Source organism: Stenella coeruleoalba (assembly GCF_951394435.1).
Source record: "Stenella coeruleoalba genome assembly, chromosome: 13".
Classification (NCBI taxonomy): domain Eukaryota; kingdom Metazoa; phylum Chordata; class Mammalia; order Artiodactyla; family Delphinidae; genus Stenella; species Stenella coeruleoalba.
In genome coordinates, this window is record NC_137159.1 from 33,684,584 (window position 1) to 33,702,806 (window position 18,223).

Genomic DNA, 18,223 nt, shown 5'->3' on the forward strand with positions numbered 1-18,223 from the left:
GAGAGATATACCGTGTTCTTGGATTGGAAGAATCAACATTGTGAAAATGACTATACTACCCAAAGCAATGTACAGATTCAGTGCAATCCCGATCAAATTACCAATGGCATTTTTCACAGAACTAGAACAATAATTTGCACAATTCGTATAGAAACTGAAAAGACCTCGAATAGCCAAAGCAATCTTGAGAAAGAAAACCAGAGCTGTAGGAATCAGGCTCCCTGACTTCAGACTATACTACAAAGCTACAGTAATCAAGACAGTATGGTACTGGCACAAAAACAAAAGTATGGATCAATGGAACAGGATAGAAAGCCCAGAGATAAACCCACACACATATGGTCAACTAATCTATGACAAAGGAGGCAAAGATGTACAATGGAGAAAAGACAACATCTTCAATAAGTGGCGAATGGAAAACTGGACAGCTACATGTAAAAAAATGAAATTAGAACACTCCCTAACACCATACACAAAAATAAACTCAAAATGGATTAAAAGCCTAAATGTAAGGCCAGACACTATCAAACTCTTAGAGGAAAACATAAGAAGAACATTCTATGACATAAATCACAGCAAGATCCTTTTTGAGCCAACTCATAGAGAAAGGGAAATAAAGACAAAAATAAACAAATGGGACCTAATGAAACTTAAAGGCTTTTGCACAGCAAAGGACACCATAAACAAGACAAAAAGACAACCCTCAGAATGAGAGAAAATATTTGCAAATGAAGCAACTGACAAAGGATTAATCTCCAAAATTTACAAGCAGCTCAATATCAAAAATCAAACAACCCAATCCAAAAATGGGCAGAAGACCTAAATAGACATTTCTCCAAAGAAGATATACAGATTGCCAACAAACACATGAAAGAATGCTCAACATCACTAATCATTAGAGAAATGCAAATCAAAACTACAATGACACCAGTCAGAATGGCCATCATCAAAAAATGTACAAAAAATAAATGCTGGAGAGGGTGTGGAGAAAAGGGAACCCTCTTGCACTGTTGGTGGGAATGTAAATTGATACGGCCACTACGGAGAACAGTATGGAAGTTCCTTAAAAAACTAAAAATAGAACTACCATATGACCCAGCAATTCCACTACTGGGCATATACCTTGAGAAAACCATAATTCAAAAAGAGTCATATACCAGAATGTTAATTGCAGCTCTATTTACAATAGCCAGGACCTGGAAGAAATCTAAGTGTCCATCAACAGATGAATGGATAAAGAAGATGTGGCACATATATACAATGGAATATTACTCAGCCATAAAAGGAAACGAAATTGAGTTATTTGTAGTGAGGTGGATGGACCTAGAGATTGTCATACAGAGTGAAGTAAGTCAGAAAGAAAAACAAATACCGTATGCTAACACATATATGGAATCAAAAAAAGAAAAGAAAAAAATGGTTCTGAAGAACCTTGGGGCAGGACAGGAATAAAGATGCAGACATAGAGAATGGACTTGAGGACATGGGGAGGGGGAAGTGTAAGCTGGGACGAAGTGAGTGAGTGGCATGGACATATATACACTACCAATGTAAAAGAGATAGCTGGTGGGAAGCAGCCACATAGCACAGGGAGATCAGCTCAGTGCTTTGTGACCACCTAGAGGGGTGGGAGAGGGAGGGTGGGAGGGAGGGAGATGCAAGAGGGAGTAAATATGGGGATATATGTATATGTATAGCTGATTCACTTTGTTATACAGCAGAAACTAACACCACTGTAAAGTAATTATTCTCCAATAAGGCTGTAAAAAAAATAAAAAATTAGAAAACAAAAACACAATCCACTTGGTGAAGAAGGACCACAGATCACTGCGAAACAGTACTTAGTTATACACTTAACCAGTGACAAGAAAAGATTTCAAAGGCAAATACAAAAAGTTAAGAGCAGAATACTTATAATTTGTTATAAAAAACAGATCAATATTCCAAGAAAAGTTTATTATCTTAACAGAGAAAATCAAATTCTAGGTTTGCACTAGCTTACTTTTGGTATTAAGTTTCATTTACTCAATTAAATTCAATCTAATCTTAGTCAGTTGTGACCATGGCTCCTTTTCCACAAACTTTCTATAGCTTCCTTTTTTAGTATTCAGATTTTGTTCTATGTTTAACCTCTCTTTAGGACAAAATTACTTTTTTTCCCCTTAACAATATGCCTTTCCTTTCCTTATCCTGTTTTAAAAATTTTTCTTCCATACAAAGATTTTTTCCTTATTAATTTAGTAGTTTTAATTACTTATATCAATTAGAATTGTTAACCCTTATAAACCTTAATTTCTAGTGAAAAGTAAGAAGTAAGCAATTGTAAACTGTTTGTTATACCACTATTTTTGATTGGCAAACATATACATTTCATAATTTCTACACATATGTATTTCCTTATAGCATAATTTTTAAATGTGGTACAGGATTTGTTTATTAATAGGCCCAAACCTCTTTAGTTTTTGTATAATCAGAAAAATGCAGGTAAACTTAGACTTGTTTAGCAATTAATGTCCCAGTATTTTATCTTATTTGAAAATGATATAGATATTCAGTGAATTTCCATCATTTAAATTAGAAAAACTCTGAAGTTTCAAGTTACCAAAAGATTTTGGAAGATATTTTTAAGTCTTATCCCACTCGCATCTATTTAAATCACTTGTTCCCAACAACTGTTTTGATTACCCATGAAAACTTCATGGGATATGAGACAAAGTCAGCCATCATCCCAAGCTATTTTTCTTGCTGACCAATTTTGTAGCAGAGATAACATGAACTTTTCTGACTTTTGGTAAACCTAAGTAGAGTACAAATTTTATATTTCATGTTGATAACTCTAAAGACTCACCTATTTTAATGAAACCAACAGCTTTAAATTTACTAAAGATTAATCCTAGATCACATGAACTTGAAAAATATTTTGGTTAGGTTCTACTATATATTTGAGAATTTTTATATAAGTACTTGTTCATTTTAGCCAATTAAACATAGCTCTTCATATAAATTAATTTTTGCAATACCATATGAAGGTAGAAAAATACCATATCTATAGTATACACAGTGACATACAGACAGACACAATCAGAGATCTCATAGCTTTCTTTTTAAAATTTTAGTCGTGAATCAGGTATAACGATACAAATCTCACTGATTTATAAATAACAGTTAGTTTAAGTTAAGTTTATTTGCTTAGGTGGGTAAAGTCTTTTTACTATTCATGGAGAAGACTTTTAAGATCTACATTTGCCTTAGACAAGTAATATTTAAGGAGGCTGTTAATTAGATTTTGGGTGAGGAAGCCCTTCCAGCAGTTTATATTTTTAAAAGGCCACTTGCCCTCTTTTTTTTTTCTTTCCTTTGGTTTCAGGCTTTAACAGTTGAATTAAATGGGCTCAGTTTCAGATGACTGTGGGCTGTGTTTACATCTCTGATTTTGTAGAGATTTGCAGGCCAAAGACAACTGCTTCTGTTAGCCCTTGAATATTGGCTTCCAGCTTTTACCTTACACTGTGTGGTCTCGCAACCATATTTGCTCCCTTTAGCATGTTCAATTAACATTGCCTGCAGGGTGGATTTACATGCCCTGTTTTACAGTACCAGGTAAGGGGAAAGGTCCCCAGTGAGGTACAGTGTCCATCCCTACAGTGCATTCAGTAAAAGAGATGTAACCACTTTACATAAAACCTGTTCACCAATTTTTCTACAAACTTTCACCTCAGTTCCATCAACTCTTAAACCTCTAACCGTAGTCTCCACTAGGATCCCATCAACAAGACTTGGTCTTAGTATTTCTCCAAAGAAGACATATAAATGGCCAACAGGCACATGAAAAGATGCTCAACATCGCTAATCATTAGAGAAATGTGAACCAAAACTACAATGAGGTATCACCTCACACCAGTCAGAATGGCCATTATAAAAAGTCTACAAATAATAAGTACTGAAGAGGGTCTGGAGAAAAGGGAGCGTCCTACACAGTTGGAGTGAGGCGCGTTTTTCTAATAAGCTCCAGAGTACGGCACATGACATGATCCATGTGCCAGATCTTTATAGTATGATAGAAGTTGGAAAATTGAGTTGGGAGATAAGTGACACATGATTTACATGGTTGTCCATAAAAGGTGATTTTATGGAAAAATTAATCAGATTCCTTGCTTTGACCAGTGCATCTCCTCACTGGCCTGACCCAATTTCTCAAATTTGCTTCCCATTACAGAGTTATTTAAGCTGTAATTAATAAGGTTCAATATAGGATTCAATAAGTCCTTCTCTTTCTTGGTTTAGAATATAATATTTGGGCACCATCTATGATAAGGATTGGAAAACTACTATAGGCATGCCAAATTTGTCTGGTACCTTTTTTAAAAAATTTATTTATTTAATTTATTTATTTTTGGCTGTATTGGATCTTCGTTGCTGCGCTAGGGCTTTCTTTAGTTGCGGTGAGCAGGGGCTACTCTTCGTTGCGGTGCATGGGCTTCTCATTGTGGCGGCTTCTCTTGCTGCGGACCATGGGCTCTAGGTGCGTGGGCTTCAGTAGTTGTGGCTTATGGGCTCCAGAGCACAGGGTCAGTAGTTGTGGGGCATGGTCTTATTTGCTCCGCAGCATGTGGGATCTTCTCGGACCGGGGCTCGAACCTGTGTCCCCTACATTGGCAGACGGATTCTTAACGACTGCGCCACCAGGGAAGCCCTCTGGTGCCTTTTTTTAAAAATAAATAAAGTATCATCGAACACTACCATGTCCATTTATTTGTATGTTGTCAGTGCCTGCTTTCCTGCTACAATGGCAGAATTGAGTAGTTGTCATAGTGACCACAAAGCCTAAAATACTTAATATTTGGAACTTTAAGAAAAACTTTGATGACCCTTGACCCATGACAATCCACAACCTTCCAGCCTTTGTTTTCAGCAATGGGCCTAGACATATTGTCATAATTAGATGTAGTAAAAGAAAAGGATGAAAATCTTTTATTAATTCTGAGATTTTCCACAGAAATTTGTTTCTCTTTCCTTCTGTAACTTAACGTACCTCATTCTCTCTGCTGCTATGTTGTTTACTCATACATTTCTTTTGTTCTGCTGTCCAATAAACAGTTTTTACATAGACTTAATTAGCTCCCAAGGAGTTATAGAGACGATCAGAGGAAAGAACAATCATTTTATATTTGATCACAAGAAAGTCTGCATGGAGAAGTCGAGATTTAAGTTTGTTATTAAAAAAAAAAAGGTAGACATTTAATTGCAAGAAGCAAAGAGAGGCAGAGGGAATGAATAAAGAGATTGAAGTTTAAACACTCAAAAGGTATTCAGTAAGTATAAACTAGATTGGAGGGTTCATATAGACTAAGGGAAAATAGGACTAGACTTCAAAGGACCTTGAGGGCTGGTCTAAGAATTTGACAAAGTTCTTCAATCCTTGCTGCTCCAAACCAGCATCAGGATGCTCCGGAACCTTGTTAGAAATGCAGATTTTCTGCCCAATTGACAAAAGGGCCTGGGTGCCTTGGCTCAACCCCTCACCGGAGACCCAAGAAATCTTACACTGGAATGGGTAAAAGGGCTAGGGGATGGAGAGAAGTTTCTGGGACTCCTTGATGTGAGAATTCCATGAGCTGTGGTACCAAAACCCATTGGTGGAACCCTGACATGGGCTACAGTTAGATTGAGAAAACATAAAAGTACCAGGGTTAATAGGACTATAACTTTTGGAAAGTTTGAGAGGATGTTATGTGAAGAGGTTATGTCAGTGTTGCCTCTGTGTTTTATGGGAATGGATGTTACGTCTGGTCAGGAATGCTTCCCCTACCCAGTATTGTAAGACCAAGTCTTTTTTTTTTTAAGTTTTTTTAAAAAAATATTTTATTTAATTTTTTAATTGAAGTATAATTGATTTACAATGTTGTGTTAGTTTCAGGAGTACAGCAAAGTGATCAAGTTATACATATGTCAATAAAATGGTATGATGACTATTTTATAATCTTAGCAGTTGGTGGGAAGGTTCCTCTTGTGGATATCATTGAGCATGTTTGGGAGAAGCTTTTGATAAGTCACTTGAGTGCAGAAGATTGCAAAGGCAAGCTCAAGTAACAACGTAGGGATTAAAATGTTTTCTAAGGATGGAGAGACATATTAACTGCGTGGCCTTTTGTTTTTGTCTGTGAGTATACAGGTTTGGGGTTGAAGTGAGTTGCTCTGTAAAACAAAGGTGACAGGAGCCAGCATTGTTTGCAAGAAAAGTAGAAACAAAAAACCCTCAGTTGCAGTAAGGGACACAGTGCCTTGAAGGAAGGCAAGTGTCACATGATCTGGGGAGGGTGATATAAAGTACTTTGTCTGACTCCCTGAAATATCATCAGCTATCTCCCCTGCTTACTCTGATTTCTTTTTCTTATGGCATTTTATTTAGGAGTAGGGAGTGGAGTGGGAAAAGAACCAGAGGGATGCCAAAGGTGAGTCTGTGTTGATGTGGTAGAAAAAATGGCAAGGGAATGAGAGGTCACCTGACTTCAAGGTTATATCAATATCTGAAGAGAAGATTAGGGCTTCCCCAACACTTCTGTTATCAATTTTTCACATTTAATTTTCTAGTCCTGTCTTTTTAAGACAGGGTTTTCAAATTCCTCTCTGCATTGAAATCACTAGTCTCTGGCACTACTCTCAGAAATTCTTATTTAGTTGGTCTGGAGGGAAACCCAGATATTAAAAAGTTTTTCAAGATCCCATGTGAACCTGAAATACGCAACCAAGGTTGAGAACTAAAGTAGAGAATATAAACGTATCCAAATAGTGCATGTAGTGTGAAAAAGCATATACAGGTAAGATTTCTTTTTCTTCTCTCTCTTAACATTCCCTTCCTTCCTTCCCTCCCTCCTTCCTTCTTTCTCTTTCTTTCTCTCTCTTTCTCTTTCTTTTTTCTTTCTTTCTTTCTTTCTTTCTTTCTTTCTTTCTTTCTTTCTTTCTTTCTTTCTTTCTTTCTATCTCTATCTCTCTTTCCCTCTTTATTTCATCACTGAGATAATTTTAAACTATTGTTCTGATAGTTTTTAGTATGTAAGCACTCAATACCTGTGTTGAATTCCTAAAAAAGAGAGAATAATATTAAACTAATCAATCAGTACAGACAGATGCATCTAAATTATTATAAACCTACATAGTTCCTGATTATTAAAGAGCATCCATGGATAATATAAATTTAGTAGTAATATATTATAAATATATGTGCATCTGATTTGACAGTTATATGAACATATATCAGTGAAAGTAAACTACGTGAAGAAGGGATCCATTGGTAATAAAGGATTCATTAATGGATTGGCTCACTGAAATCAGTCTATGATTAATTGACTTTGTTCTGCTAAGGCATTGGTCAGGGGATGATAGGTAAGGCATTAAAGTTGGATTCTCCAGAAAAATTTCTCTTCACAGGCTCTTCTCAAATTGGAGAAAAAAATTAGAAAAATAATCTAAGTCCTTAATTTAGCATGAAATTACTGGCTAGTTATTCAAAAGAACCAAAACAGTTAAGAGTTTACCACAAGCATATTTATACAGCTATATTTCTATTACTATGGTTGTTTATTAAAGACAAGTCTTCTCAGTATACTTAATCATGTCTATATGTACATAAGGGCATTGGTTTTTTTGAGCCTGTCTCTTTACATAAGATCAAGCCTTTAATAGAAAAAAGTTTGAATCTCATCTGAGATTAATACATTATGCTGGGACTATTTCAGAGACAAATCCATTCCAATCAGTAGTCCCATTAGCACAGATATTATGCTCAAAAATTTTCAGCTGATTTGTTTATTTAATTTCTTTATTAAAGCTTTATTAAGGTATAATCTATATTCAACAATCTGTATATATTTAAAGTCTGCGATTTGATAAGTTTCCATATGTATACACCCCTGAAACCATCACCTCATTCAAGATGATGAATACATGCATCACCTCTGAAAGTTTCCTCATGCCCCTTTGTTATCTGTTTTGCCTCCTACTCCTCTGCAGCAACGACCGTATGTCATAGTTTTGTCTGGCTTCGTTCACTGAGCATAATTATTTTGAGATTCATCTCCGTTGCTGTATGTATCCATAGTACATTCTTCCCTCTTGCTGAGAAGTATTCCACTGTAGGAGGAATGCACAACAATTTATTTGTTTCCCTCTTGAGGGGCATTTTGGTTTCCAAGTTTTGGCTATCTCAAAGAACCTTCTACGAATATTTTTTGTATGTCTTTGTATGGACATGGGCTTCCATTTGTCAGGTTAGTGCCTCTGAGTAGAACGCTGGATGTGTAGTAGTTGCATGTTTAACTTTTGAAGAACGCACAGACTGTTTTCCAAAGAGGTACCATTTTACACCTTTAAAGAATTTCAGTTCCTTCACATCTTCAACGACACTTCATATGGTCAGTATTTCTCGTGTTCTCCATTCTAATGAGTGTGTAGTTATATTTGAGTGGAACTTCAGGTAAATTATCTTAAAGATTTCCTTGCTAGGGAAATGGGAAGGTAACCACATACATTTAGTTTTCTTTTGCTTTCTGCCCTGTGCTAGATATTTCAAATGGAGCATCTATTTGAAAATCTTTCTCTCTGCCCTACCATGGTCAAAAAAGTTCATTTACCTTTCCCCTTTGACTCTTGGAGACAATTGTGTGCCCTTAAAGAGTTACAACAAGAATTAGAAGTGCCCTGGAGTCAAGGTAAAATTTGGCCTATGTAATCAATCATATCTGCTTCACTGAACTGTAATGACTCTGTGTACAAGAAACATCTTCAGAGTCACAGACTTGTTTCCATGAAGTCCTTAACATTTGGGGGGATAGAAAGCATTTTCTACATTTAGCTCCTGCCTGGCTCAGTCGTATCTGCTTTTCTCTTCTTGGGCATATAGTGAATTGTACTGGTGTGCAGTTAGGGCAGCATATCAAAATATAAGGATAAGTAGATCAGAAGATCACCTAACCTGTTTTTGTAAATACTATCATTAACAATTCAAGCTAAGGAAAGGGATCACTTGCGTAATATCCAGTGTCACAGCAGCCATTTACAAATAGTGAATAGTGGCAGCTGCCCTGGGTTTCAGCAAGATTCATTCCCCCCAAATCAAGTAAATAAATGACTTGGATAGAGATATATGACCTTGAGGAACAATTTCCAAGAGACACAAAGGAAAATAATCTACTAGTGTCAGCATTAGGAAAAGTAGCTATAATGTTGTAAAGACTCACCCAATAATAATAGTGGCCAATAAAGCTATTACTGATCCCAAGCACATACAGCTTTATAGGGGAAGTCACCTTATAATCCAGTTTTCTGGTTTTTGTTTTCATTGAAGTTCAGACACCAACGCAGGATTTTATTTAGCTACTGAGGAGCTGCGATTAAGCCTTTAAGATACGTGAGTTTCTTTGTGCACATTTCCCATAAGTCATTCCAGACTATTCTCATACTACATAAAGGAGAAATGGGGAAAATCTCTGGCCAGCCTTCACACTTCAGAACATTATTCCTGAATTAGATGTGATAGAGTGCACATCATGCCCGCTAAGAGACTAATCTACTTCTAATCTAAGTGTCTAATGTTGACCAAGATGATGGTTGTGGTGCGAGTGATGATGACGTTGATGATGAGGATGAAGTTAATGATGATGATGGTAACAAGAATCCTACTAATGGTAATGGCGGCTAGCACTTTCAGAGAACTTACTCTGGACCAGCACTCAGCTAAGTGCATTGCATGCACTGTCTCATTTAATCTTTGCAAAACCCTGCCAAGTCGGTACTATTATTACCACCCTTTTACAAAGAAGTTAGTGAAATAAATTACATGGACCGTATACCACTCTGTAAGCTCTCTCCATTCTAGTCTTGTCTTTCTGTTACTACAAAAAAATGGGACTTTGCTCTTATAGCTGTTATTAGCAGAAAAATTGGGGGACAGACAACGTACAGTTTGGTTGGAGGAAGAGCTTGATAATGTTCAACCTGGGTAACAATCAGTTAATGGATATAGATATCAGGAATAAGGGAGAGAGCTCCTCAAGCAGCAGATCATTATGCAGCAGCGCAGCGTGTTTATTAATCATTGTGCACAATTAAAATGCCATTTCATCCCTCTAATTAAAACAAGTAGTTCCCTGAGGCTAGCACCTGAACTAATGAAGCCTGGTTGCCTCAGGATCTCACTCAGAGAACGGAATTAAACAATGGAGGAGCAGTATGTTTACCAAGTTGCCCAGACAACGTCAAACTGTATATGACATCATGAGGTGTTGGACCAGTTGAGACAGGGATTTTAAAGAGCTAGAGATGCTTCTGTTTCTGAGCAAGGGCTGGGTTTAAATTTTGAAATGATTCCAGCTTTTGAATTCATCAGATCTCATCTTTTGTCATCTTGTATATGTGACAATTAAGTCTGAACTACCTTCCTTCTTGGTATGTGGAATGGGAGTCTTGACGATCAGAGGAGTGCCAGGGGTTGTATGTTGCCATCTAGGTATTTGGGGGACTGCATGGATTTCTGGAATTGGTTGATTCTGCAAATCAAAGGGAATATAGACAGATCGTGGAATCACAATCTAAAACCCTGGAAAGATGAATGGGCCAGAAGAAGGAAAACCTAAGATTCAGTCCAAGCATTGTCACCTCAACTCAATGACCCTGAACAAGGCACTAATTTCTTTACTGTAAAATGAGAGGACTGGGACAGGTGATTATCAAAGATTCTTCTAGCTCTAAAATTCTATGGCTTTGGAAGAATTTGTGATAAAGAATCTCAAAGGGTTTTCGTTGTGTCTAATGCCCTTACAAATTTGGCTGAATCAAGACTTGCTTATTCTTCTCTTCTAATTTCTGTTTAATTTACTACGCATCTTTTGTGTCTGGTATTAGATCTTGCATAGAGCAATTGTTCAATTAAATATCTGTAGGAGACACAAATCAGGTTAAATCCACAGATCACAGGAACTTAGTGGTTTCAGTGCTCTGCTCCTAAATATTCGGTACCACAAAGAGCCGCCTTACGTAGGGCTCTGCATGACTCATCTGGGGAATGGCAAATCTGAGGATTCTGAGAGTTGCTTCCATTCCAGCCAGCCTGCCGATTCAGTTTCCCACAATTCTGTGCTTGAAGGTTATGGTCCATGTTGCCTTTATTTGCAGTAGGCAAAAAGTCAGGGTTCATGCTTCTTCTGCTTTATCTGTTACCCTTTTTGTCCTTACTGTTTCCTGGTGTCCCAGAAAAATATCCATGCCTAGAAGTTTGAAGAACGTAAAAGTATTTGTTCTTTTACTTTTTTATGGGTCACGGAGTTCTGTGAGACTCTGATAGATCTTACGGAACCTCTCACCAGAAAAATGCAAAAACAATTTTGCAAACAATTATAGTATAAGTCCACTGACTTCCTAAAATTTATCTATGGAACTTATATTAAAAATCCTATTGTAAACAATCACATAGGAATTTTCAACAGTTCAATAGGAGGCCTGTGTCTAACTGACCGCCTCTCTTGATTCCCTCCAGAAACTGAATTAAGATATGAGTTGGTATTGTTTTGGTAGAGAGAGAACCAGTAATGCCAATGCTTGCCAGTGATGAGTTGTCTTCTACAGTGTGACTGACAGGCCCCAGAATAAGATACTGTGATTTCAGTTATTACCTCTTCTACTTTCTTTACTTGTAACCAGGCAGCTGGCATCTATGTCTTTATTTTAAACAAAATAAAAAGACAACAACGAGGTGGTAGGAGCCATACTAGTAGAAAACAAGTCAATTATCGAAAAATGTTAGGGCCTTAATTTTCTCATACTATCTATCCTGTTCTTAGGGCCTGGAGGAAATTGGTAGCTGGAAATTATAAACTCTGATGTTATGATCTAAGAATCTAAGAGTTTAATCTTTCTGATCTGGGGCAATTATTCATATGTTGACCCTAAATTTTTCTTTCAAAACAAACTTAGTCTCTCTTGTACGTCATAGTAGGAAATATAATTTTGGTCAATAAGATATCCAGAAACTAGCAGAAATCAGCCAATAAGTCAAATTAAGTGGCACGATAATTGGGTTTCCTAAGCATTTTTGAGTATTCAAACAAGTTAATCAACCATAAAACACAAACTCATCAGAATCCAAGGTCTTATTCAATTAACTTCTGGCCTCAAATACTTAAGTGTTTTTTTTTTTTTTCTCTCTTTCTCTCAAACCATTATGTCATATTTCGCCAAGACAGAAAGGATTTCTGGGGTGGGAAATTCTAAAGATGGAATGAGAGCCAATTCTTTTAACGTATATCATTTTACCCATAATTATTATTTTTAGTAAAAATGAAAACGAAAGTTTTCTTCTTGCCCAGAAGGGAGATAAAATCTTGAACTTACAAGTCCAAGCAGAGAGACTTGTATAGATTTTTGTTTGAAGTGACCCTTCTATTCTTATATGATATTTACTCAAAACATTGGATAAACTAGAAACTTGGGAGGCAAAATAACTATTAATATAAGACCACCAACACATGGTTTTTTGCCTAGATGCTTTGTTTTAAATTGATTTACAACTTTTTAACATCTATTCTTGATAGTAAGGTCACAGATTCATAGTCAAACTAGGCAAGTGTAAACCTTTACTGGCTCCCAAATCATAGCTGTAGCTTTAGCTTTTCTAAATGTGAGGCTTTTGAAAGGAAGCTTGAGCCCGTATGCTGCCAAACTATTGTGGTAGAAGAGTTAAAAGAGCAGAGTAGCTTCCTTTTCTGGGCAGACAAAACAGGTTAATATCCCATATGTCACATAGTTATCTATGTGATGCTAGGTTGTCTAATCTATGTGATTTATAGTTTCTAACTGTATTTGAGAGGAAAACATTCCTTTCATAAGTTCTATGGTAGGCACACCCACAAAAAATCAGTCCTTCCACCATTCCCTGGATCATCACCACGTTTGGGTAGTGTCACTATAACTTCAAGGGTAGTGGGAAAGATGCAGATGGAGTAGGAAATAATCAGAGATCAGGAAAGACAGTGGCTCAAAATTTCGGTCGGTTACCTGAGGGTAAAGATGTAAGTAACTGGCTTTCAGATGTGAGAATGGACCACCGGTCAAGAACACAAGTAGTTCGGTCTATAGTCAGGATTGGCGAAGGGAAATCCAGGGGGCTGAATACAGTGAGTGAAGTATCAGAGCCTCATCTGGCCAACCAGGGAAGGGACAAAGGAATCAAATTTTCATTCATTTCTTTGCTCAAAACTATATACTGAGAACTTGCGGTTTCTGGTACTGGAGTAGCTCATTGTCTAGTTGGGGAGACAGACAACATACACACAATAATTATAATACAGTATAATAAGTGCTAGTGATATTAACACAGTCCTTTGAGAATAAAGAAGTAGAGCAATTAACATTGGAGGAGTCGAGAAATCTTGGTTCACTAAATGTGGAATGAGGAAGGAATATTTGATGTGGGTACTAAAAGATGAGTAGAAGTTCGTCAAGGTGAAGATGCAGGATAAGAACATTCTGGTTTGAGGGAAATAGAATGGATCTATCCTGAAATCATGAAGGTCTGATATACAAAGAGGATAATCAAAATTCAATGGAGTCAAGGAGGTTGCATAGGGAGGGAAATGTGCTCAGTTTGGGGAGTCTTCAGATGCTGATTCTACTTTTATTGTGTAAGCAAATGGAGAGCTATCAGAGATTTACTAAAGTGTTGAATGACATGACAATTTTGTTTTTTAAGGGAAATAATTCTAACAGCAGTTTGAGGATGGACTTAGACTGAGAGTAGTCAAGTCACAAAAATATCAGGAAGTTCATTGATGTAACAAATACTTTAATAATTGTTAAGGGATGGAGACTAGTCATATTAAGCATGTACATCTCTAAATACCTTGAATTTTATAGCATTTCCAGTTTACAGAATATTCTTATGTCCAGTATTTCATTTATTCTCTAAAGAGCTCTTGTGAGGTAGGTATTATTCGTAGTATTATTCACATTTCATAGAAGAAGAAAGTGAAACTTTGAGAAGATGAAAGATTTAACCATCTTCCAGTTACTAAGTGAATGTTAGGTTTAAATCAGGTATTCGATCTTCAAGGTTAATGTTTTTTGCCTACCATGCAGATGCTCAGTAGTCAACTGCATTTTCAGCTGAGCATGGACATTATATTGTTGCAAAAGTAGCGGCAATAATTAACCTTCCTGAATCAACACACTTGGGTAGTTCCCTCCCACCTTAACTCGGGACTTAGCTATTTGACTTCCTTTGGCCAATGGGACAATACAAACATTACTAAACTGGAGACTTGAAAAATATGTGTGCAATGGGGCTTTCCATCTCTTGCTGCTCTTTGGAACCCTGAACCTGCCACGTGGAGAAGTCTTGGCTTCCCTTCTGTGTAAGAAACATGTGTCCCAATCATCCCTGCTGCCCTAGCTGACTTCAAGGCAACCACAACACGTAAGGCCACTGTAGGTTATCCAGCCTCAGCCGAGCCCACCCAGCCCAGAAGACCCACCAGGTGACCCACAGACTTGGTTTATTGTTATAAGGAGTTAACTTTTGGAGCTTTTATGCAGCAAGTGCTAATCAATAGTCTAGTATAGGGTATTTCTGTAAATACTCTTTGATACTTACAGATATCTTGGCAAAGCAACAAAACAGTATAGCTTTTTGTATCAATTACAGCAATGATTTTCATACTTTATCATATGAGAGTTACCTGGACAACTTGTTAAAAAACTCAGACTTGGGATCACTGCAGATCTATTAAGTTAGTATTTCTGTTGCAAAAGCATAGAAGGTTGCATTTTTAATAAGCTACCCTGTGATTCTTACATTCACTAAAATTTAAAATAAACTAGCATATTATTTCCCTTATGTTCTCAAATACTGTCACATAAGTATCTTTTAATTGTTTGACAAGTTACAAGAAATTAACTTTTAAACTGCTATAAAGTAACAGGAATCTCTGAAAGTTCTTTTTTTTTACTTCTATTTTTTTACATAGTGTCATTCTCTGTAGAGTGTCTACGGATTTATTGTATAAGAAGAAACCAAGCACTTAAATAATATAGATAGTGACTGAACATCAAATGTTACTAAAAACTGGCAACACGTGTAAGTTCAATATTTACTTTCATACTAAGGTTAATTACCAGTAGAAAGGAGGAAAGAAAAGGGGGAAAAATGAAGAGGGAAATGGTAGGTATGAATGCTCTGCAAGAGAAGGGGAAGGTTAATCATTGAGGTGTATATAGTTTCCCAAAGTAGAGGGCAGACAGAGAGAAATAGAGGGGAGAAGGGTCAACAAGAAAAATAGGATAGATGTGTTAAGACTTGACCCCCATATAATTTAAGATGAACACCCACTGTAGCCATCTCAAGTTTCTTCTGTGAGTTTATACAGTATCGTAGAGACAGCAAGATTCATGAAACATAAAAAACAATGCCTGCTAAAGTACTGGTGTCTCCTAACCAAAGGAAAGGGGAGCTAAGAGCCAACTCCCAGTAAATGAGGGGATCCAGTTACACTACGAGCTCAGTTAAGAGAAAATCAACCAGCTCATTATTATGCACAAGGACATTCATTCTTCTGAGCGAGGAGAATGATTCCAACTTGAATAGGAAAGCCACAGACCACTCACTAATCAGGGTATCTCAGGTTTGACCTATTCAAGTATATTCCAAATTATCCAATTAGCTGGATGGCCAATAAGTTCCTTGTAGCAGTTATATGGGCTCTGATGATACCACAATCAGTTGTCTTAATCAAGCCTTTGAAAATAAAAATGATGGGCTGAATATACTCATAACTAGGACTGAGAAATCAAAGACACCAGGTCACTGCTGTTGGGTCACTCAGCATTCTTTTCTGGCAACTGCTCTCAGAACACTGTGTGAATTTTATTCAGTTTGGATTGCCACCCACCCACCCATCCTCAGGCTATACACCTATTTCCTAATCTTCCAGCCTCCCTTGAAGGGGCACCATTGCTACTTGGGTGACCCTTATAGCCCTTTTCCTGGTCCTGAATCCACTGGACTTCTCGAGCCATATCTTAGTAGCCTGGATTCGTATCCTACCTGTTTGCTACCCGCCAGCCTATACCTAAACTGCAGAGGTTGGAAAATGAGGGCCCCTCCTCACCCCAGGCTTTTCTGATGACGACAGAGTACCTCGTATTTGTTGGACGCAATACTCGTTTGAGGGCAGGGACAGTTCATCGCTGGAGCTCCAGAATACGTCCCTGCCACATAGTATATATTTACACATGCGTGATGAATAAGTCAGTAGATAAACGGGAAAAAATTAAATCAGTCATAACACTGCTCCAACGGAGGTAGGGCATAGCATTTAAAATAAGTCTGACCACAGGAACCTGTCAGTCTTATTCATTTTCTGCAGAACCTCTTACGATGTCTCAAACAGCATTTATCTTCAAGAATAATAATTGTGAATGAATGGATATCAGTGATGCTTTTTTCCCCTTTCTGGTGGAAATCATGTAAATGGTCTGAGTTCCAGATACGGGTTAAGGCCAGGGTCGAGATAAAGGAACAGCCACAAACAATTCAGCCTTCACTGGAACTTGGAGTCAGAGATTGTAAAATTATAAACCCCCTGGAAACCAAGGTAGTCTTGGGAAAACAATGGCCTTTCTACTGCATAAGGAATGGGGGATGGAATCAGTCCTGTCAAGAGGTTAACAAACAGGGGCACTACAACGGCCAACTGGGTTACCCAATTAAGATAACAGTAATTGCCACAACGAAGTGCAGCACTGTAGAAACAAATGGTGGAACAGTTAACTGTGGGGATGTTGAGGAAAGATCCAAAGAGTTTACATTTAGGCTGTTCTTTTTAAACATTATTGGTGAATATGGATGCAAAAGTTCAAGAAATGCTTCCTGTGCTGGTTTGGGTTCCTCTGAGATAAGCATTCAAGTATGAGTGGTTTCGTTGGAAGGTGGTCCTAGGAAACCTGGTAGGACAGTGGGGAAGTGAGTCGGAGAAGGGAAGGAAGCTAGTAAAAGTGATGTATCAAGTCAGTTACCCAACAGCAACTGGAGGTCAGCCTCCTGAAAAATTGGTGGACAATACAGTACATTCCTCAGAGTCATTCCAACTAAAGTGTCGAGAAGCTGGGACATTTTTCACCAACTCCGTGCCATTGGTTAAAGGCCTGCTTTTAGGGACATTAACTCTTCCCCTGTCCTGCTGGTAGGTCAAGCATGCTTCCTGGGCAGAAAAGATCCCTGAACAGATGATCATGTCATCCGCTATGGCCTCTGATTACAATGCAATCAAACTAAAGTCAATTCAGCATCAGCATAACTTGATTCTGTTTTTGCCTTTGTAACTGCTTCCCTTTCCCCCTCCTCTAACTAGGGCTCTATAATAACAAAGCATAGTTTAAAAGAAGGCATTGTCCCTTTTTGTTCTTGCGCAACTAAGACCTGAAGCAGAGTTGGATGACTTCCACAGAGTGGGGTGGTTGGATTTCACGCACCAGGCCAACTGGCAAAGTTTCCTTGAGGTAACACCTTCACTGATGCCCCCACCATCTTCCTTCTTCCCATCACCTGTACAGAAGAACAGACGCCAGAGAGTTCAGTTCTCTAGACCCTTGGGTCCTTGGTTTATTCTCTTTGGAGTCTTCTGCCATTTCTGAAACTTCTTTTATATCCTGGACTCTAATTTCTCTGCCCAATTTGCTGGAAGCAATGTCATTACATTGTGAACTACTTAGGTTGCAAAGTCTGATTTCTTAGTATCACTTTGCATTCTTTCTTGCCTCTAGCATTGCACCTGGGACATAAACTGTGCATACAAATATTGTTGGGTGGTTAGATAGATAAATGATGAATGAGTGAAGAAGTAAGTGAATCATTGATCCTTGTCCCCTGTAATATTCTGTTGACTAGCATTGGGTGTCAGTTTGCATCACCATCCTGATCCTTGTTCAATTTTTCAAGTAATTCAACTTTTCCCCAAAAAAGGTGCCTTCTCTTTCCAAAGACGTTCTAAGGTGTTACTGTTCAGGAAGTTGGCGTTGGCAGAACTGTGTCTTGAACCCCAACTTCCACCCTTCTCCTTTCCACATCTCACCCTCCCAGCTCTTCATTTGTTCATTTGCTTTCCCTTCCCCTTTGGTACACAGGTCCTTTCAGGGAGGCAGGGCACTCATTCACAATACGCTTTAGTAAACTATTATG

At 37.7% G+C, this 18,223-nt stretch overlaps 1 protein-coding gene across 5 annotated transcripts in view; it reads right to left on the reverse strand.

Moving 5' to 3' along the window:
- The window catches only part of LOC307196112 (uncharacterized protein), a 380,928-nt gene that overhangs the window by 14,940 nt on the left and 347,765 nt on the right, over positions 1 to 18,223 (reverse strand). For 4 of the 5 annotated variants that reach the window (XR_013831036.1, XR_013831037.1, XM_079940847.1 and 1 more), the window contains one exon: positions 13,647 to 17,590. The exons of the other annotated variant lie outside the window; for it this stretch is intronic. Coding sequence is in view for 1 of the 4 variants with exons in the window: in XM_079940847.1 (XP_079796973.1) it covers positions 17,510 to 17,590 (81 nt within the window). In the remaining 3 variants the exon portion in view is untranslated. Of the gene's footprint in view, positions 1 to 13,646; positions 17,591 to 18,223 lie in introns of those variants that run through there. 5 annotated transcript variants of the gene reach the window in all.